The 22,360-nt window shown below is 38.7% G+C and overlaps 2 protein-coding genes across 2 annotated transcripts; one reads left to right on the top strand and one right to left on the bottom strand.

Moving 5' to 3' along the window:
- Positions 1-513: 513 nt before the first annotated feature.
- On the bottom strand, positions 514-8,408 carry ercc1 (excision repair cross-complementation group 1). Its single transcript, XM_059342751.1, has 10 exons — positions 8,330-8,408; positions 5,946-6,007; positions 5,278-5,715; positions 4,417-4,520; positions 4,125-4,224; positions 2,285-2,361; positions 1,485-1,584; positions 1,196-1,267; positions 967-1,035; positions 514-877 (listed from the first exon to the last, which is right to left on the bottom strand). Exons 1-10 carry the CDS (start codon positions 8,391-8,393, stop codon positions 815-817), a joined length of 1,149 nt encoding a protein of 382 aa, XP_059198734.1. The 5' UTR covers positions 8,394-8,408; the 3' UTR covers positions 514-814.
- Positions 7,999-21,020, top strand: sona (SON DNA and RNA binding protein a). Its single transcript, XM_059342750.1, has 10 exons — positions 7,999-8,155; positions 11,442-11,538; positions 11,882-12,089; positions 12,446-12,522; positions 12,622-14,409; positions 15,084-15,498; positions 15,763-16,274; positions 16,425-16,912; positions 17,455-17,547; positions 18,959-21,020. Exons 2-9 carry the CDS (start codon positions 11,511-11,513, stop codon positions 17,527-17,529), a joined length of 3,591 nt encoding a protein of 1,196 aa, XP_059198733.1. The 5' UTR covers positions 7,999-8,155; positions 11,442-11,510; the 3' UTR covers positions 17,530-17,547; positions 18,959-21,020.
- Positions 21,021-22,360: the final 1,340 nt, after the last annotated feature.

The raw sequence follows: 22,360 nt of genomic DNA, 5'->3' as shown, positions 1-22,360 counted from the left end.
AATTTTCATTTACCATTGGTATAGTATTCTTCAATTTTAAAAATGTGAAGATATATATATATATGGCAATAAAGCATTATTTTTAAACATACCAGTCAACTAAAATGTGCATCATAGCTTACAAAAACCTTATAAAGCCTTAACCTTTACATTGTGCCAACATCAAGTCTAGTTTTGAGTTTACCTAGCTAGGCTAACTTTCGATTCCAAACTTCAAAATCATATTAATAAATGCTCCTTTTGAACAATAAATCATGTTTGTAGACTAATTTAGACTTAGTAGGCTATTTTATTTTCATTTTCGATTTTTCTCTTATTTGGCCAACAATGGCTCTTTTGTTAGTAAAGGTTGCCGACCCCTGCATTAGTGATTAAAATAACTGTGTACACTTGGTTAGTTACTGGTGTTAAGAGTTTAAATTAGAATACTAATTGACATCTTTTCAGCATCCCCTGGCTGTTTCTGGTTGAGTAACTAGGGTAAATTATTAAAAAAAGGTACAATATACAGTATAAAAATATTACAAAAATATTTATTTTCAGAAAAAAATATTCAATAATGAACAAATTATATCAAACCATAGCTCAATAAAGCAAAGAATCATTGTGCAGCTCTGACAGCTGAAAAAGTTCACATCAGTATTAAAACTGTTCTCAGTCAATCATTTTTTTTCTTCACTTCAGAAGATCCAGAGTGTTTTTTGTATTCAAGTCAGTCCTCTGAAGTGTGTGTCTGTGTCTGCATGCTGTTCAACATGACAGCCAACGTTTCAGTTCCTCTCAGCAGCAGGTCACACATCCTTTGTACGAGGTTTCAGCTGTCTTTTGTCTTCGACTTGAGGAAAGGCTTATGCAGCACATCATAGAGTCGCCGTGCCTGCGAGCACAAAATGACAACATGGTAATTTAAGAAATGTTCCATCTATCTTCTGCATATTTTTATGATGCACATTAATTTTTACTCACTTTTTGAGGTCCAAGGCCTGGACAGAGAACCAAGTCTTCCTTCGAGGCATTGATGATTCCTTCTACAGACTGGGAAAAGCACAAAATTCATCATGTCTCAGTTTGAAGATTATAATTCAGATCACACCATTAAAAAAAAAAAAATCAGCCTTTGGATATGTCTGTGCGTTTACAGTGATTGTAGTGTAGCAGCAATGTGAGGAAGGATTTTCACTGTAGTGGTACTTACAGAGAAAGTGGACAGCAAGGTAATGGCATCGGTCTTGTTTATAGACTTGACAGTGGTCAGGCAATCTGTAACCTTAAAAAAAACAACCAATCCAATCAGTATTGCATTATTCAGAGACTGAAAAACACTTCAAGACAAAAGACAATACTCTCACTGCATTTATTTTCCCTTGACATTCTATGTTACTGCATCATATTCAGTCAATCACATTAAAATGTCCATTATTGATCCCATTACAAATAATAGTCATCATAACCGTGAAGTAGAAAAATGTCAAATCCACACGAACCTTTGAAAGATAATTCTTTTCCACTTGTTCCTTCAGTAGGTCTGCTGGTTTCTTTTCATATGACTTATACGTTTCCAGGTAGCGTCCTGCTTCCTCTGGACTGTCAACCAGCATGAAGAAAATATTAGTTGTGTTTAGTTATTCATATTATTTCACATGTTCCCTGATCAACATAAAAAAGACAATGAACTAGGGGAGGCAATTTTTTTAATCTGTTGATACTGAACATACCTTATGGTATTAAAGGACAATAGAGCTGCAACAATTATTGGATTAATCAAACAATAATCGATTATTAAATTATCATTAACTATTTTGATAATAGAATAATTGGTTTGAGCAGTTTTTTCAAGACAATAAGTCCAAATTCTCTGATTTCAGCTTCTTCGATGTGAATATTTCTGGTTTCTTTGTTCCTTTATGACAATAAAGTGAATCTCTCTTTGATTTGTGGACAAAACAAGAGATTTGAGGACGTCATCTTGTGGTTTGGGAAACACTCATTGATATTTTACAACATTTTATTGACCAAACAAACTAATCGATTTATCATTTAAATAATCAACAGATTAATCCATAACGAAAATAATTGTTGGTTTAGCCCATAAATGACAATAGATAAAAACGTGAAGATGCATTACAAACCATAAGCAAAACAAGATGTCAGACTTTTATCTTTGGATTACACACTTTTTGGCAAGGGCAGGTTCGTCAAGAAGTAGAATTTAAAACTGTTTCACTCTCTTCTGTGTCCTGTAACAAACTGTTCAGTCTTCTTGGCAATGTGTTGCAGGTCTTACCTCCAAGCCAAGATCAGTGTGCAGTCGGCCATGATGCAGATGCGAGCCAGCTCCTTCAATGCATGATGAGGATCTTTCTGTGATAAAAACAAAACAAAACAAAACAACGTGATCAGGGTTTAGACAGCATTTTAAGAGGAAAATTCAAGCACTTTCCAGGTACCTGAACCAAAAATGCTGTTGAATTCTTTATTATCACATTTAAATTGTTATGCAATCGCATAAAAAAGTTTACAGAATTCCTTTACACGCACGGCAATCAATGTATACTCTCATTTGATTATTTTACCAGCTTTTCATATTAAATTTGATTGTATTTTTTCTCTAGCTATGTAGGAATTTTGGTTTACACACTTTGTACTAACCCTGATTCATTAGATAGATAGATAGATAGACAGATAGATAGATAGATAGATAGATAGATAGATAGATAGATAGATAGATAGATAGATAGATACTTTATTTAATTAAAGTATAATTTCAATTTTATTAAAAATAAACTTCAGCTATAAATAATTAACCTATGATAAATCTGAATTTACATTAAAAACCTTTGCTAAAATACATTTCTCATACAGTATAAAGTACTCTTTCATATCAGTAATATTGGCATTTATATATATTCCCACATACAGTATTGAAATTGCCTCCAGCTGCACACTTCAGACACTAATTACACCAAGAAACAAATTCCAGTGAGACAAGCTATACATGACAAATTATTAGTTCTGCATGGATGGCTTACATTAATGCCCTCTTTTAACCGTTTAGTGTGTTGTATTGGCTGTTCCATTTAGTTAAATATACCATTAGTGAACGTTCTAATCCCTGTCAGCACTTTGTAATAGAAAATTACATAACCAACATGAGAGCTGTTACAGTCAACTAGCTAGCCTCGAGCCTCATGAAGACCTTTGGTTTCTCTATTTTTGTTATCAATATGCATTTGTAGCCTACGTTTTTGCTACTGAAATAACAGTTTAAACATTTAGATCAGGGATGGGCAACTTAAATGCTGCAGGGGGCCACAATTTTTAATCAACACTACCACAGGGCCACATATAGGAGCGTGCACTTAACCAGATATGATTAAACTGTAATTTTAAATATGTTTACAGTGCAGTAACTTAACATATTTCATGCTCAAATGCATGGATAACAGTATAAATATGAATACAAAAGGTTTGGTGCAAATAAAAAATAACCACTTACTGTGATTTCTTTTTTTCAGTGCAAGAACAGCAGACCAACATTAATTGCAAGAAGTAATTTTGTGCATTTTTACACTGCACTTTTAAGATTTCATGCTCAAATTGTAGTTGTACTGAGGGCCACTTCAAGTGAGGGTGCGGGCCGTATGTGGCCCCCGGGCCACCAGTTGCCCATCCCTGATTTAGATGAAACATGGACATTAAAAAAAGAGAGTATTATTCTTGAGCTGCTGTAGCAGGAAGCTTTCAACAGAATTTGGACAGCCCATCTTCATAAATAAAGTTCAATTATAGTTTTCACAACAGCAGCACTTTACAGGTTTTCTAGTATTCAGTCTTGAGTTTACCACAAGAGTAATTACAAATGTTTCCACTATAAATGTTTAAGTAGGAGCTAAACTAATTGTGAGATGCTATAAAACAACCAGGAAAATCAATATATGGAGCCACACAAGTACTTCTGCTACTATTTATTTATTTATTTAACTAATCAATTAGGAAACTTCATGCATACCTTTAATACCTTTAACATGCAGGCTGGATCAATTAAATATAATTATTCCTTTTAATTAATATATATCAGAAATGGGTACGAGTTTTTTAACAAGGTCAGTGTTTTGTTTACTTACCACATCTACTTGTACCATTAAGACTCGCAGGGTGAAAGTCTGTCCAAGCAGCTTGAGACGGTCGTGGATGTAGTTTGGATTGAGGTTGTGATACCTCAGACTTTAAAACAGCCCCACAACCAACATCACAAGGGAACAAAACACACAGGGGAAAAAAACAACACACGATAGGGTCATCAAAAGATGTATTTACAAAAATCTGTGCTACTCTAAACACACATGCAAGCACCTTCTCTTTATCTTACATATATACACAGTACATAGGCACTACTTCTGAGGTACAAAAACCCACCTGAGAAATAGAGCACAAGTCGTCTGGCCCAAGATGTAGTCTGGCACAACATCTCCGAACTCCCAAGGGACACTCCTCACAAACTTCAGGATGGGATTTCCTCTCTAAAAGGTGTTAAAAACAAACATGTAATGTGATACCTACCATAGATAAGTACAGCGATAGCGACTGTATGTTATGACCAGACTTTTAGCTGTTATTGTACACAAGGTTCATACACTTTTTGAGTGGTCAAATTCGAGCACTTTTCAAGGACTTTCAAGGTCCATTTTCAAGCTTTACCAGGACCTTTCAACGGTTGAAAGTTGCATGTTTTAGATGAGTACTTACATGCTAAAATGGGTAATTTCACTCAACCATACAGACAGCGATGGTTATACACTTTTAGGAGGAACGGTCTTCATTTCAGATAGGCTACTCACATTATTTTTTACATTGAACATGTGATTATCTATAGTCTATAGATGGATATAGTCAGATTGCAAGAGAAATACAGTAAGAATTTCAAGCATTTACAAGCACTTTATCCAAAATCCAAGCACTTTTTAAACCTTGAAAATACAACTTTTAATTCAAGCATTTCAAGCACCCGTACGAACCTTGTGTACAGTGTGATGGCATGTGGCAGGAAAAATGTTCTATATATCTGTCCCTATGACAGCGGAGCTGGAGCAGCCTGTGAGAGAAGGTACTCTGCTGTCTTTCTACAAGCCAAATAACAAGCCTAAAAACAGTAATACTACTCCAGGCTTGGAAAACTAATAAAGAAAACATAGGCAGTAGTATCAACAAACTAATAACCTGGTTTACCTGGACGGGAACAATAATAAGCAGATAATGGATGTATGGATGGGGATATACCTGTCTTGGACTGACGATGATGCTGCTCCCAGACCCCACTGGTTTTGGACCCAAACTTAGGCTTGGATCTGGCCTTTGACAGTTCCCTTCCTTTGGGTCTGTGCCAGCCAGCTGTTTCTCTTCACTCTTCTTAACGCCTTCAGATAAACCTTCAGTCCCTTCAGCACAGGTCTGAACTGCTTCACATCCTCCTGGTGCAGACGAAGATGAATCTGACTCTCTTTGCTTCAGACTGGTAACTCCAGCACCTTCAGTCCTGAGCGGTCTGGAGGGACCCTCTTTCTGAGGGGGAGCAGCCACGTTGCTTTTACTCTGGACTATATAGTCTGCATAGGAAAGAGGTTTGTCTGCAGGATCTGCAGCAGGCTTTGATGAAGATGAAGATGAGTCTGAGGTGCTTTGTCCTCCTTTGGATGAAGGTTGAAACTGCGGCTTTGGCTGAAAGAAAAAAAAATCACAAGAAAATCCTGTCTTAAGTGTCGAAACTAGCGTAAAAAACACCCACGCAAACTATCATGACTGAACTTTGTGTTGTAAAGTTGGTAAGTCATTAAAAATGATGAATTGGAAAAAAAGTAGTTATCTGCAAGAAAGCTAGCTAACTAGCTAATTCCTAACCGCGATTTAAAAACAGAAGAAGTTAGAATTAATTTTAGCAAATTACCGACCAGTTCTCTTTCTTTGGTGAAGGCCGAGTCGTCCAGGTTGATGTTAAACCTTTTCTTCATGGCTGTGAGATAATAAAGACTTCTCAAGACTTCTTGAATCGTTACCACTCTCCTCCTGACAGCAACAAACAACACTTCCGACCCGAGTCCTTCAGAATAAAAGCACTGTCTCCCCTTGTCCTGACAGCAACAAACAACACTTCCGACCCGATTCCTTCAGAATAAAAGCACTGTCTCCCCTTGTCCTGACGGCAACAAACAACACTTCCGATCCGATTCCTTCAGAATAAAAGCACTGTCTCCCCTTGCCCTGACAGCAACAAACAACACTTCCGACCCAATTCCTTCAGAATAAAAGCACTGTTTCCCCTTGTCCTGACAGCAACAAACAAGACTTCCGACCCGATTCCTTCAGAATAAAAGCACTGTCTCCCCAAAAGAGACTAAAACTTTTATCCCTCCTGATTTAGAGTCCTCAGTTGATCAGATCATGTGATTTTACCCCTTTAAGATAATGGCCTATGTCAAGTGTGTGACTTAAGCAGATTTATTATGCCTAAGTCAAAATAAAATGTGACTTAAGCAATTTTTTCAACATGCCTTTGTGACTTAAGCAAGATATGGTAACACTTTATTTTGAAGGTGTCTACATAAGAGTGACATGAGCGCGTCATAAACATGACATGGGATGTGTCATGAACATTAATGACACTTTGAAGTAACATTAATGCTCATGATACTTGTCATGTCATGTTTCTGACAGGCTTGTCATTCTCATCCTGATTTAGAGAAGAACAACTGATCTATTTGAACCCAAGTAAAGCAATGATCAATGTTTACATGTGCTTAAAATCTGTACCATATACCTGAGTTGATCTTTAACATTAAGACTCTCTCTCATCTAGAGCTGCAACAATTATTTGATGAATCGAACAATAATCGATTATTAAATTAATCGTCAACTATTTTGATAATCGAATAATGAGCAGTTTTTTTTTAAGATAATAAGTCCAAATTCTCTGATTTCAGCTTCTTTAATGTGAATATATCTGGTTTATTTTTTTCTTTATTATAATAAAGGGAATATCTCTTTGATTTGTGGACAAAACAAGAGATTTGAGGACGTCATCTTGTGGTTTGGGAAACACTGATTGATATTTTTCAACATTTTATTGACCAAACAACTAATCGATTAATCATTTAAATAAATGACAGATTAATCGATAATGAAAGTTATCATTAGTTGCAGTCCTGCTCTTATCTAGTGTTACCACTCAGGTCACAGACCAAAAAAGTAGTCAATCTGTATCAAAATCAACGTGACTAACATTAGATAACGTTCTAAACTTTATAGGTGAATAGTTACTTTGTGGTGCCATCCACTATAGTTGGAATAGTATAGCTTATATATATAATTTTGTTGTCATAGGCGAGGTGTTGTAAAACAGAAACTGTAACAACCATACTGCATGGGAGAAAGTCTTTGAATACTTACAATAGTGACGTCATGGAATACAGTTAACCCACTTCAAATGTTTTAATTTTGTTCGATTAAAAAAACAAATTTATTTTTGTTGAAGTCAGAGTTTGAACAGTATATCTCAACTCTCTCCTGTCTACCAAATAAAAAAGCTGTAGACTATCAACATATGCACTGCGTTTAATGTCTTTAACTAACATGAATCTTGCGTCTATCTATTTTGTTATTTATTTATTAATTTATTTGTTTTTGCTTCATTATTTTCCATTTAATTACTCTTCTATTTTTAAAAAATATTATTTATTTCTATTTTATTCTTTGCATTGTTTATTTTTCTGTAACTAATTTCTTCTTCTTTGTAACCGTGCAATGTATTGCTGTTTGATATAAATAAATAAAAAATGTTTCATATTGTTATTTATGTAATTTTAACTACAATATCTGACATATACCGTCATAATATGATAACACACACACTAAGAAGTGGAGATTTTGGCAGTTTGTTAAGGTTTCGGTAACTAGGCGCACGTAGTTGCCTTGGAGACAGTGACGCCGCCATTCAAACCGCGCTGCATGGCATTATGGGATAGCTCTCCCCATCATGGCGGAGCAGGTAGTTGGCTAACGTATACGGTTAGCATATTCAACGATTGTTTGCTTCCACACATTGCAGGACTGCAGCTATCTGGTGCTTTCTCCACGGGGGCCACATCCACCGAACATCCACTGGGTAATTATATGCTACAGAATTGAAAGCTGCGATGAGCGACTGAAGTTGCTTTGTTGAAACAAGTAGCAGCTAAATGTGCTAGCAGAGCAGCTAGCCGAATAGCTAGCAGCTACGAGTTGGTAGTGGAAAGCCGCTTTTAGGCCGCGGCGTGCAGGCAGCATGTTTTGCTCTTACCGCTTAACGTATACGCTGTCCAATTTGTAAGTGTGCGAAGCAATTTACGTTTCAGACAATACATGTTGCATTAAGAAGTAACAAAAGCCATTGTTACAGTAACTTTAGCTATGGCTAGCTAGCTGCAGCCATGTGTGAATGAATGTTAATGCTGCGATCATCGTTATCTAACGTGTTAATGTCTGTTGCTGCTGGAAACTTTTTTCCTCTTTTTGCTTCTATTATTCATTCAGCTTAGACCTTACTATATGTATTACTAATTGACTGTTGTGTAACTCAACACTGTGATATTATACCGGGAACAGATCGCCTAACATAATATTAGCTAACATTATATGCTACTTGAAATCTAAAATAACATGTCTGCAACCGTGTCTTTGATGGCTAGCAGTGGCGGTTCTACACAGGGGCCTCCAGGGGCCACTGCCCCTGTGAAGAAGCCTTTGGCCCTTGTGTCCAATTAATGATAAAAATTATCAATTTATATCAATGAACAATGGAACAATTCTAAACTTTTTTTTGTTCATTTTTTAATCCTTTTCATGTCTTTACGTGTCTATTTTTAGTAATTTGTGTCTTTTTGTGTCTTTTTTTTGGTAATTTTGTGTCTGTTGTTGTGTCTTTTTTATTTATTTTGTGTCTTTTTTTGTTATTTTGTGTCTTTTTTGTCATTGGTGTCATTTATGTGTCTTTTTTGTGTCTGTTTTAGTTATTTTGTGTCTTTTTATGGTCATTTTATGTCTTTTTTTTTGTCATTTTTATGTCTTCTGTGGGTTTTTTTTGTGGTTATTCTGTCTTCTCATTTTGTGTCTTTTTTGGTCATTCAAAGATTTTGAATATTTAAATATCATCTTTGCCATTTTTCATGTGCTAATGTGCCCCTCTGATTAAACACTGGCCCCTCCTTGGCCCCCACAGTAAAATTGGTCTAGAACCGCCACTGATGGCTAGCCTTAGCTTTAGCTTTAAACGCACCGGTAACGTTTACTAGCTAGATGTTTCGGCTACATACAAGGAAACCTTAAATGTTGTTTTTTATTAAATTGTATCTTTTTCGGGAATGTAGCTGTTGCACCGTGTGACTTTACTCTAATGAATATATCGTTCTTTGAGTAAACTGAGATTGTGGCTACATTGCCAATGTTTGTACTTAGCTATAAGTGGTAGTGAATCTCACTCACACGTTAACCGTCTGGAGTCTCCAAAAGCACCAAATCCAGAATTCTTCATCACATCCAGACTAGAAAACAAAGCAGCGTGGAGCCCTACTGTAAATTTACCTCTAAAGTTCTGGCTGTAAACTCCATGAGGCCAGTTTCAGTTTGATGATGATATACCAAGTAAAACTGGAGACAAGCTCAAATATATTTAGTTTAAAATGATAGAACTAGATGCAACCCTCTTATGTTATATTTGCAACCTTTGTTCACATTTGCAACATTTAAATTCTTTATTGAGCATGATAGTGTTTTGAAAGTTAAAAAAGATTCAAAATCACATTTTATGTTGGACTAAAGGATGAAAAACAGACACAAAACGACCAAAAAGATGCAAAATTACTAATACATACACAAAATGACCAAAATTGTTAAGCTAAACACACAAGACACAAATAAAATGGAGTCACACTAGAATAAAAACCAGAGTTGGATGACAGGATCACACACAATCACAAGATCACATTTATGTTGTTTTTTCTTTGTTTCTTTTTGGTTCACAATTCTATTATCAAATTAAATCGAATTATTATTAGGTCATATAGGTGAGGTTGTGCTGAAAAAAATATACCAACATGGCATTTAAACATTTGTAAGTGGTGTTTACAGGCAGGATGAAAAGGATTCAAAAATGGACAAAATAGCCCAAGACTCCATAGAGTTACGTTTGTATGGTACAAGGATTAATGGTGTTTGTATTGATGACTACTTTCTTTAGTCAAGCTTGGGTGTTTATATTTAGCAATGTTGATGAAGAGTTTAAAGTCGTATCCTCATCCACACGATATGCTTGGGGCTAATGGTACAATACATGTTGATATGATTTTCTATGAGACATCTCAGTCAATTTTGAATGGAGTTTGAAAACATTGATCAACTTAGTTAAAAAAAAAAAAATCTGAGCGATGCTACATAGAATGCTACATTTGTTAGGTCAAGAGGGGTCTAGATGGTTTTGCAATGACTTGATACTGGTCATATCCCTATATATTTAGGCTGAATATCGATATACAATATATATCCCAATATTTTTATCAGAAAAGAGAGCAAATGTTCAGTCAAAGCCAAATATGACATGTCACAAGTAGTTTTATTGAAACTTTTTATTTAAGTGGACATAAATACTGTATCTTTTTATTAAATCAAAGCTACATAAAGTGCTTAAATAAAAATAGCCTATGAAATAAAATAGGCCAATCTTTTTCTGAAATAAATATATTATATAAGAAAAGAATAACGAACATTACAAAATAACTAAATATGACAAACCCTAGCAAGGGCAGCATTTATAGATATAAAAGAAAAAAAACTATATTGATTTATGCAATATGGTCTTATTCCATGTCACATTAAAAAATATATCGATATATCTTTTATATACACGCCATTGTTCATGGCATGTATTAGATAACAAACTTAAAGATTTACATCTTTTAAAATAGTGTACTGCAAAATAACTGAAAATTGTTTACATTCTGTATAATGAAGGTAACTCATTTCAGCAGAAATTGGAACCAGCTCAAATCCAGTCCTGAACCTGTAGATGTTGTTGAGTTACTTAAAGTCTGCACTGTTGTTTTTTGTCGCAGATGGTCATATACTACACCAGTTTAATACAACAGACTATCAATTAAGTCTACCTTCAATAAGGTGTTCGGTTTTTTGTTCAAGGTACTGATTCAGCTTCAATGTTGGAGGCTATAGTTTGCTTCAGCTTGGCTTGGTGTGGCGTGGCTAAAGCGGACTAACCCAGTTCCATAGAAAAACCCTATTCGTTGTTGTAGTCAAGATGATGTTCCTTTTGCAAATTTTGCAGTCGCATGGCTACTCATCCTCTTGTGTTGGTACTGCATTCTTTGTTGCTGAAGTTACAATACCTTTGTTTTCCTTTCCAGTGTTGAGTGAGGGAGCAGCACACCAGTAGATTTAAGAGGGCCTTTTACAAAACCAGGGGCACCGGCACAATGGAATGTGCAGTGGAAATCCCCTCAGGTGAGTGGTGGAAAAGACAAATAAATTTGTTTTATTTAAATTTTTACTCTTCGTCTTAGTATCTTTTACTTTTGTCCCCCCCAGATTTCTGATGTAAAATACATACATGAAAGTATGTATATGTGAATAAAACATATCTAATGCTGCATTGTCAAGTTGAAACACTAACCAAATGTATATCAAATGCCCCCTAGCCATACACAATCATCAACACAATCCTTCAGCTCAACTAAATTTCAATGTATTCATTTAAGTGCGGCACTAATCAAATATAACTTCCTCCTGGTTTTGTACATGTTACGAATTTGCCAAGTACATGTGTTATATTGGTTTCTCCGTGCAGGTGAAGATGAGGCACCTGAGAAAGACAACGTGAATGCCAAAGAAGGGATTGAGCCACCCCACAAGAAAAACAAGAAGCACAGAAAACACAAGAGCAAGAAGAAGAGGAGAAAGAGGAAGGGGGAAAAGGAGAGCAGTTCAGAATCTGGTGCTGAGTCGGATGTGGAGCCACAACCAACACTGAAGCCTGTCAGGACCACCAGAGCCAGGTCAGAGGACCTAAAGACTTAATTTAAACGTTGTGTAAATTGTGGTGAACTAAATATACTAGCATCTGAGACTTGGTAACCTTGTGATTTTTTTTTTTCATTTTATAAAATTAAAGTTAGCAAACAAGGTAAATAGTAAGCACAATTTTGTTGCCAATTTTTGATCAATATTTATTGTCCTGTTGAGATTGAATATTTATACTGCAAAATGCATTTCGGCAATCTTGTCGAACAAAAGCACTGACAATAGGGCACAGCAGGACCTTGGTGGGCTTAATACTGATTGATATACATACAGAAAACAAAAGCGTGTGGAATATGACGTATACAATTTTTAATTTTCTTTTTGTTTGTAGTGCTAGACTGGCTGCAGCTGCAGGAGTTGGAGACCAAGCTGGGCTGAAGGAGGAGGGCAAAAGGGATGTAATTACAGGTAGGTGACCCTGATGCACAAACAAACACAAGTCATATTTTCTTTGAAAGTAATGGGTTCATCATTCTTATAATCTAAAAATGACACCAATCCTTCCAGATCGTGCAGAAACAGAGGGAGATACAAAATCCAAAAAACATAAAAGACATGCTGCCAAGAAGAAGAAAAAGAAGAGGAAGAAAGATGAAAAGAAATCCTCATCTCACTCACCATCTGAAAGCAGCTCAGCTTCAGGCTCTGAGTCTGACGGTGAAGGAGGGAAAGGGGCTGGTAATGGCAAATACTCTGCAGCTGCAGCATCTGACCTGCAGGAACCATTGTCCAAATTGGTTTCAAAAAGCAAACGAGGAGAGAAACCTGAAATGATTGGAGCGAAGAAAGAGGAGATATCTGATATGGATATGTCCCCATCTGGAGAGAAGGACAGTAACACCAATCTATCAGAAAAGGATATGAGGTTGCCCTCTGCAGGCCAGGATGAGATAACTCAGACGGCAACCGTTACAGTTAAGACTGAGGTTAGTCATTCTGATGGCACATTCAGCCATGCCCAGGAACTCCCTGACATCATCCCTAAACAGGAAGGTGCTACTCCAAGAGATGACCCAGGCCTGAAAGATCAGGCAAATTCAGTTCAGAGGGCCACAGTTAAGGAGCTTGATTCATCCAGGTCCAAGTCTACTTCCCCTCCAAGGGGCCCAGATATTAAGAGGTCTGGGTCTAGTCGGAGTCGCACGCCAACACCTAGTCCTCGACGGGAACAGTCTGATGGGCAAACAGCAGCAGCAGTGAAAGAACGGTCAAGATCCCATTCCAGGTCACCCTCAAAGGAAAAACAGTCGATAACTCCTCTAAAGAGTCGACAGATGTCCCGCTCTCGGTCCCGCTCTCAATCCCCTAAATCTAAGAGAAAGTCACTCTCCCCAGCCCGAAAGTCTCCCAAGAGAGCCAGCCGTCAGTCCCGCTCCACGTCCCGCTCCGTCACCCCCAAGAAGAAGGTGTCAAAATCTCCAAGGAAGTCCAAGTCTCCTAAACGCCGGAGGAGTTCATTGTCTGTCTCTCCAAAGCGACGCAGAAGTTCCCACTCTCCGAAAACCAAGGTGTCCCGCTCCCCAAAACGAAGTGGCCGCAGGTCCCCCTCTCTATCGCGGTCTCCACGGAGAAATAGAAGGTCGGAGTCCCGCACCCGCGGAGCCACAAGGCACTCCAGAGCCCGTTCACCTAGACGAGGCGGAGCAGTTGGTAGGCGTTCAAGGTCACGTTCCGTCAATAGAACTCGTCGTTCCAGCTCTAGATCGAGACGTCCCGTTCGTCGCTCCAGGACTCGGTCACCGGCAAGACGTGCAGGAGGCAGGCGCTCCAGGAGTCGATCCTTGTCTCGACGCAGGAGGTCACCACCCCCCAGGCCCCGCCGCTCACGATCCAGGTCCACCCGCAGGAGCAGGCGGACTCGCTCACGTTCTGTTGTAGTCCTTAAGCGCAACAGACGATCCAGAACCAGGAGTCCTCGCAAACGGACCAAGTCCCGGTCGCCAGTCAAAAGGCGATCCCGATCCCCTGCCAGGAAAAATCGTTCTCCACCGAGGTCTGGCAAACGCTCCAAATCTCGCTCGTTGTCTCGAAGGCATCGATCTAAGTCACACTCACCAATACCGGTCAAAAAGATGTCTAGATCTCCTCGGAAGAGCGGAAGAAGGTCAAAGTCTAAATCTGTCTCGGCGGGCTTGAACAGGTCCAAGTCCAGGTCCAGGTCTGAGTCCAGTGATGGGCGGTCTGACAGCTCCTCTCCTGCAAGATCCACATCTTCCTCTCCTGTTAAAGAGATGAAGCCTTCCTCTCCTGTTAAAGTGGTGAAGCCTTCATCTCCTGTGGCAGAGCAGAAAGCAGGTCAGACTTTTTTTTTAAAATGCTATGTTTTAACAAAACTTTAATTTATTTTCTTCCTAAAATTGCTGAATCTGCTCCCCTTACATCAACCTTCAAATGGTTGTTTGCAAGTCAATTTGATGTGTAACATTGACATGAGTGCAATAACACAACTCATATACTGGCCATAATATATTGGCCTTACTCATCATCAAATTCAAGAAACAGGCAAGTATCCTCCACCTCTCAGGCCTCCAAGACAATCAGAATTGCTTTCATCTTGATACTTGTTTGCTATTTTTAACAAGCAGCGAATATTTGTTTTATTATACTTGTATTGCATACAAAGTTTTAAGTAATTGGGCGGCTGTGGCTCAGTTGATAGAGCTTTCGTCCAGTAACCGGTGGTCGGTGGTTCGATCCCCGACCATGGCACCTACATGTTGAAGTATCCTTGAGCAAGATACTGAACCCTGTGTGAATGAATTCCCAGTGGTGGCAGGTGGCACCAGTGTGCCCTGGTAGCCTCGGCCACCAGTATGAATGTGTGTGTGAATGAGCGTAGTGTACTGCTGCCATGTGTGGATAAAAGCGCTATATAAGTGCACCCCATTTACCAAGTATAGAATCCAAAAAGTAGGATCTTGAAGCCCTCAATTGTTGCCTGACTGTTGCTTTTCACATGTACCATGCAGGTGCCTGGAAACCCATGGCCTCAGCAGCTCCTGCCAGCCCTCAAGCTGGAAAATCCTCAGAAGTGTTGGATCAGCTACTCAAATATGTTGAAGTAGCACTTTCTCCCAACCATGACAAGGAACAAAAGGAGTGTGCCAGGTCTTCCAATGAACGAGATGTTTCCAGGTCCAGGTCTGGTTCGAAAGAACCTGGCACTGGCCCAGATGGGTCAGATCGTTCAGAAGGCTCAGATGAAGAAGAAGATCCTTCCTCTCCAGTGAAAATAGCAGCTAAATGTCAGCGAAGCTCCTCAGGTTCGGCATCTCCGGGGGTGAAGAAGTCACGCTCGCCTACAGATCGCAGGAAACTTTCACGCTCAACTTCTTCACCTCGACGATCAGCATCCAAGTCTGCAACCAGAAGGAAGCAGTCTAGGTATGTTGTGTATGAGTGTGTGTATGTGCCTGTCCCACATCACCAATCGGGGTTCTGTGGGTCCTAAAAGAGATTAAAATTCAATTATTGTAAGGTCTTAGAAGGTATTAACCATTAAAGCCCTCATGAAATGGGGACTGGAAAGGAATCTAATTGCCCGACACAATGCAAACATTATGCTGCAGTAGGTGTAATTAAACAGTTGGTTATGTGTATATGCATTGTGCATATTACTCATCATTCTTATCATTCGACTTTTCTCAGATCCAAGTCTCCTGTGAGGAAAAGAGAATCCGTTTCTCCATCAGAAAGGAAGAAACGGCGGTCTAAATCTCGGAGCCCTGCCCGGCGACGGAGGTCACGCTCCGCCGCTCGTCGTAGGCGATCCCGATCCAAGTCACGGAACAGAAACCGCAGATCCAAGTCCCGCTCTCCGGCCCGAAAGAGACGCTCCCGCTCACCCAATGCCCGCGGGAGGAGGAGGTCCAAGTCAACAGACAGAAGCAAGCGATCCAAGAGCCGCTCCACAGGCCGGAGAAAAAGGTCCGTAGACAGAAGCAGGCGATCAAGGTCCCGGTCTTCTGACCGCAGGCGCAGGTCCAGGTCGAGGGGGCGAGGGAGGCGCCCAGTGTTTCGCAGTCGTTCGTTTGATAGGCGGGACAGGTGGAAAAGAGAACCCAGCCACTCTCCAGTTCTCATCCTCCGCAAACAACGCCGATCAGGTTCCCGGACACGACGCAGCACCAGCAAGACTCCTCCACGCCTCACTGAACTGGGTAAGAAACTTTGCTAGTAAATCATAACAGTCACACTTAAGCATTACATTTTTTGTGAATACTTTGTTTGCCACTGCTCTTATGCTTAATCTTCTCTTTTTTTACTCTCTGTTCCCTGTGGCTGCATCATCCCATCCTCTCTTTCTTCAGATAAGGACCAGTTGTTGGAGATAGCCAAAGCTAATGCTGCTGCCATGTGTGCAAAGGCCGGGGTGCCCATTCCTGAAAGTCTTCGCCCGAAAGCCATCCTCCAGCTCCCTCTACCCACGCCATCCCCCACCCCCCTCTCTTTACCGCTACCTTTACCTCTCCCGATGGGCATGGGGATGCCTAACATGCCCAATATGCCCAACATGGGTCCAATGGGGTTACCCAATATTCCAGGAATGCCCAGCATGTCTAACATGACAATGAGTGCTGCTATGGCAAGTATGACAGCAGCTACTATGACTGCTGCTTTGACCAACATGGGTGCCCTGGCGGCCATGCCTCCCCTAGCCCCGCTTCCCACCATCACTAACAAGCCTCCCCCTTGTCTGGCCCCCCCAACGCCAACCCTTAACCTGGACCACATTGAGGAAGCAAAGAGGAAGGTCACTCAGCAAGCCAATATACATACCATCAAGGAGCTTACTGAGGTAAGTGTTTTTGTTTTAAGTGATCACCATCCCCATTTTTAAATCCAGACTAAAAACCAAACTCTTCCATGATGCCTTCCACTAACCCACTCTTGCACTCGTGGTCTGTTAGCCTTTATGTTTTTATCTGTTTTTTTTTATTTATTAATTTGATTTGTAATTATTTATTTTGCTTTTGTCGTTTCTGTGTAATATGTTCCCTGTGAATTCCCATGTCTTCATTTTTAAAAAAAATCCAAATTATTTAAACTATTTTCCAATTGATTTGATCTCTTATGACATGACATTTTACATATTTTAATAAGTGATTGTTATGATCATGTGAAGCACATTGGGCTACCGTTCTGTGTATGAAATGGGCTATATGAATAAACAAGACTTGATTGAACAGTAATGTGCATAATGTGCACATGTTTTATAGAAACGATGTTGAATGAAAGATAGTTGAACTGTGAGTAATGTGGTTGTGTTTTTCACAGTGCTTATGTGCACAACTCTGCAAAGTGAAAGTAACTGATTTGTTTTTCCGTATGTTTTTGTAGAAGTGCAAGATGATTGCAAATAGCAAGGAGGAGATGGCCATTGCGAGACCCCATGTCTCAGATGATGAATCCTAAAACCGCCAAGCCCTCAAGGTAAGATTTCCAATCTTTGTTCATCCATTTCTTTCTCTGTCCTAGCCTTACGTTAGTATTTTATTCATTCAGTTGTGGGCATTGGCTGTTTTTTATTCATATAAATATTAGATAGCCCTTTGCATTAGGATTTTATATATTATATTATAGTAGGCACCCCTGTTAACTGTTACACTGCCACAGCCATGCTCGGCACAGTAACTAGCAACTACTTCACTGTAGCCTCCAGAGTTAGAATAGCTGCAGACATATCTACTAAGACAAAGATCATTTATGCGCCAGTTCCTGCCAAGATACTGGCAACATTGAAAAATGACTCAAACTCACTAAACTTCAGTGCTTTTTTTTCACTATTAAGACAATAATCCCTTCGATGTGTTAACATGGGAACATCCATCAGCCTCCCCCTAACTGCATCTTCCCTCTGCATGTTAATTAGACTTGTTGTAGTTGGAATTAAAACCTAATGTAGACATAAAGGAAGCATGGGAAGAAGACCTGGGCGTGACGGTCACTGATGATAGCTAGGGAACCGACCTTAAGGACATTCACAGTTGCTCCATAAACTCCAGACACCAACTTATTAAATTTAAAGTACTTCATAGGCTGCACTACTCCTCTACTAAACTACATTCTTTTTACCCTTCTGTCTCCCCAATTTGCCCAAACTGTAAATCAGCTGAGGGCATCCTGGGCCACCTCTTTTGGTCTTGCCCCAAGCTAAACAAGTTCTGGTTAGTTTATTTTTGAGTGCTTTTCTGAAGTATATAACTGTGATATTACACCAGATTATTGCATGGCCATTTTGGGCGGGACCTGACATCTACTAGCTTTAACCCACTTACAACGGAAGACATTACAATATGGCATGGTTATTGCAAAAAAGTAATATTTTAACCCTTTGGAAAAATGAAGATGTGTCTTCTTTCAAAACCTGGCTAGCAGGAATAACCAACTTAGTACATATGGAAAGGGTTCGATACAGTGTTTCTCTCAGCCCTGCAACCTTTGACAAAATGTGGCAAACATTTCTGTCCTATATATCTAGAATGGCCTGAAGTGTTAGTATATATGTATGTAAGTTTGTACATATAGATGTGTATATAGGTTGCCGCATATGTGTACAGACACCCATTCAGTGGCTTGCACCGATTGTACAGTTTTATATTGCTTTGAATCCTATAAGAGCATGTTTTTGTTTTGTTTATTGGCCTCATTTTGTTTTGTTTGTTTGTTTTTCCCATTTCTTTATCACTGAGGGTGGGGGGTGGGGGGCTGGTGTTTCCATTGTAGTTGTGATGTATGTTTATAAAACTGAAAACTTATAAATAAAATATGTATTTAAAAAAACCTAATGTAGACATTAAGAGGCGAACAAACATTGACCGTTTTTCTCTTTGTCTGCACACAGCCTCTCCCCTCAAAAGACTGAAGGAAAATGTAAAAAAAACGCTTTTCAGGAGGACCTACCTTCCCACAGTTCCCTTTTGCAGCCAGACGACCTGACTGAGCCTCATAAACCACCAAGAAAAAGAGCACCCCAGTTGTCACAGTTACAATATAAGCGCACCAGCCACTGTCCCACCCAGCTCCCCATTTAGTTTCCGTTTGTGTGCGAGAGACGGGCAGACTGTCCCCTGATACCACTGAGTAAACTGGACACACTGGCATGTGTGCACAGTTGTATGAGTGTGAGTCTGTGTGTGTGAATTTAGTGTGTGTATATAGTGACTTTCACCACCTCAGTGTTGCTGCTCATTTAAGCGGTCACTGACTGACTGACTGAATAGGAAACAAACCAAACTAACTAGTGGCGCAAGTGTTTTTGTAAAAGATTAGTTTCTCTAAATTTGTTTTACTTTTATGCTTTCTTAAACAATTGTGTTAGGTGGAAACTGCTTCCTTGTTCTACTGTATCGCCCCTCGATTATCTCTAGTCCCTGATTTTTTTTTTTTTTTTTTTTTAAACAAAATTACGCAGACACAGTTTTGTTAGATCCTCACATGTGATTTGTTCACATGTTGTGAATCCTGGAACAGTATGCCAGATATGATTATTTTGAAGGAATGGACTATGTGAATATATTGGCTGCAAAAAGGAAAAGATTATCATGACTCACAAGACAACAAATTCAGTTAGCACTGCCCTGGGTGTGATTTTTCATTCCTTCTATTTTAAACGGCACCAATTTAACTGTTGATTCTAACCTGTTCTTTCATTTGGGCTTTGTTAGGGTTGTTTTTGCAACTCTGATGGAAACACGCTTGCTGTATATTCAAATAGAGGTTTCATCTGCTATACTTTTAACACCAGTATCCTAACATGCAGTGCTGTGTTTATCAGAACACTATAGTAAATAATCCAAGGCGCACAAAAGGCAGAAAAGTAGTATTGGTACATTTATTTGGGTGCAAATATTTTAAAGGTATCATTTGTCATTCAGGTTTGATTTTGAAAGCAATACCGGCCGACGGCTGTCTAGGAGATCCCTGAATGTGGGACCTTGCCAGCAGAACAGAACCTAGCGTAATATCCATAATCCCAGATTCAGATCACAACAGAGACGAATTGACTGGTCCTTGAGCCACAAAGCTGTAGTTATATCAGTGTAACAGTTTGTTTTTGTTTCCGGACGGGAGAAAAATGAACTTTCTTTAATTTCACACTGTAAATGAAGCTCATTATTACTTGTTAAGACCCACATTTCTAATTCAGTGTGGTTGAATACACATGTTTTTTTTAAATACTTATTGGATATGCTTTTGCCTTTCTTTTGCTGTTTACATTATTTGAAAATAATTTCTGTTGATGGCTTTTATCGAGCCACACATGGACATGATGGTTAATTTTCATGCACCGGGGGTGACACATTATTAGTGGTTAAGAAAGGTGCATATTTTCCCAAACTGTGCCATTGTGCCAAGCTTTTGTGTATTAGACAATCAGGTTCTTTGTCTCAAGATGCTTCACTTTTGAAGAAAGAACTACAACCACACAAAATATGTACACATCTTGCAGCATTGTATTCAGGAGGCAAATAAGAGAGAATTGTTTTGGATAACTGTGCAAACGTAATGATAAACGCATCAAGCCCTTTTTTCTTTAATCCATTAACACATTTAATATCTGCTTTATTGTTAATTGTTGCTCTGGCCCATAGTAGGTCTTCTGTGTGAGCTGTGTCTGGGTAAACAGGGTTCATGTTTCACAGAATACTTTTGTCCCGTTGGAAGAACAATGACAAACTTGGTGCTTTTGGGAAATCTAGCAGGGAGGTTTTTCAAGAATATTGCACTCATAACTTGTTTATTTTCATTGCAGAGGGAAGTAATTCTGTATCCATCCTTAGTTGACCTCCCACACCCAGGGCTGTTTGACTGTGGAAGATATCCTGTTATGGTTTTGTCGAACTGTAACTATACTGACTGTACCAAAAGCGTTGTTGAACTGTAGAATTGATTCCCTGAGGTAATCTTTAGCTATTTTAATGACAGAAAAAAAAAGAGAAGAAATTGCATTTTAGAATTTTTTTTTTTTTTTTTGGTCATTTGAATATGACATTGCCTGCTTTGTACATAAATGTGTTGGATGTTTATTAAAAACCTCAATGATCTGTATATACGTGTGTCCTTGTGTGCTGTGCTGACTTTAGTTAAGCTCATAATGTCATTCCCAGATAAATAAATAGTGACTCTTTGGGTTGGTGTACCGTCCCTACTACCAACCTATAAAGGTCAGTGTTTGACAACCTGGGAATGAGACTCAACTATCCTCCAGAATCCAATACTGCACCTTTTTAACATGTCAGTCGAGACAGATAAATTGTATTTTAAAGGTCATTATCACGATTTTATGACTGAAAATGTTGGTACATTGCTTTAAGCTATATGTTAAAATATCAAACTGTATCTGCATGTTTTAAGCAGAGATCTGTGTAAAACTGATGCTGGGCTTACACCAAAAGGTTTTCCCAGACTAAAAACTGAAAGTCTTTAGTAAATCTAGGAGTTTTACTGGAGTCACAGCGCTCCCGTCATCTCCATGGTTAAGTTTAAGGTAGTAATCTGCTCTGTTTCATATCAGTCTTTTCCTAGTCTTGGGTTTGTCGCTGTGACGTAACACAACATGGTTTTATTCATAATGGTTTGGGTTATTATCAAGAATGTTTCCATGACTGTAGATGTAAAAATGACCAAAAAATGACACAAAATTATCGAAATAGACACAAATTGACCAACAATAGATGTTGAAATAATCAAAATAGACACAAAATGACCAAAAAATAGATGTTAAAATTTAAAAAAAGACACAAAATGACCAAAAAAAATACAGTCATGGAAAAAGCATTAAACCAATCTGCGCTGTTTCATATCAGCCTTTTCCTAGTCTTGGGTTTGTCGCAGGGACGTTCCATGACTGTAGATGTAAAAATGACCAAAAAAGGACACAAAATTATCGAAATAGACACAAATTGACCAACAATAGATGTTGAAATGATCAAAAAAGACACAAAATGACCAAAAATAGATGTAAAAATGACTAAAAAAGACACAGAATGACAGTAGATATAAAAATGATTTAAAAAAAGACACAACATGACCAAAAATAGATGTTAAAATTAAAAAGACACAAAATGACCCAAAAAATACAGTCATGGAAAAAAGTATTAAACCAATCTGCGCTGTTTCATATCAACTAAATTAAAGTTGATAGAGCCGATAAATAAAAGTATTCAATTAAACCAACATGGTCTCACAGAAATCCGTGAAATAGCCACGGAATCACTCAAATTTCCGTGAAACTGACACGGAT

Source organism: Centropristis striata, chromosome 10, assembly GCF_030273125.1.
Source record: "Centropristis striata isolate RG_2023a ecotype Rhode Island chromosome 10, C.striata_1.0, whole genome shotgun sequence".
NCBI lineage: Eukaryota > Metazoa > Chordata > Actinopteri > Perciformes > Serranidae > Centropristis > Centropristis striata.
The sequence above is the reverse complement of the archived record's forward strand: the minus strand, read 5'-3'. Positions and strand labels throughout refer to the sequence as shown.

Bases quoted from the DNA above. Each gene is read 5' to 3' on its own strand.
- ercc1 (XM_059342751.1), bottom strand. From the start codon at position 8,393: ATGTATTGTCTGAAACGTAAATTGCTTCGCACACTTACAAATTGGACA. The intron at 5,716-5,945 runs GTCGGTAATTTG...TTTTTCTTTCAG, and splicing joins TCACCAAAGAAAGAGAACTG to CCAAAGCCGCAGTTTCAACC. The intron at 4,225-4,416 runs GTGGGTTTTTGT...GCTGTTTTAAAG, and splicing joins ACTTGTGCTCTATTTCTCAG to TCTGAGGTATCACAACCTCA.
- sona (XM_059342750.1), top strand. From the start codon at position 11,511: ATGGAATGTGCAGTGGAAATCCCCTCAG. The intron at 15,499-15,762 runs GTATGTTGTGTA...GACTTTTCTCAG, and splicing joins ACCAGAAGGAAGCAGTCTAG to ATCCAAGTCTCCTGTGAGGA. The intron at 16,913-17,454 runs GTAAGTGTTTTT...ATGTTTTTGTAG, and splicing joins CCATCAAGGAGCTTACTGAG to AAGTGCAAGATGATTGCAAA.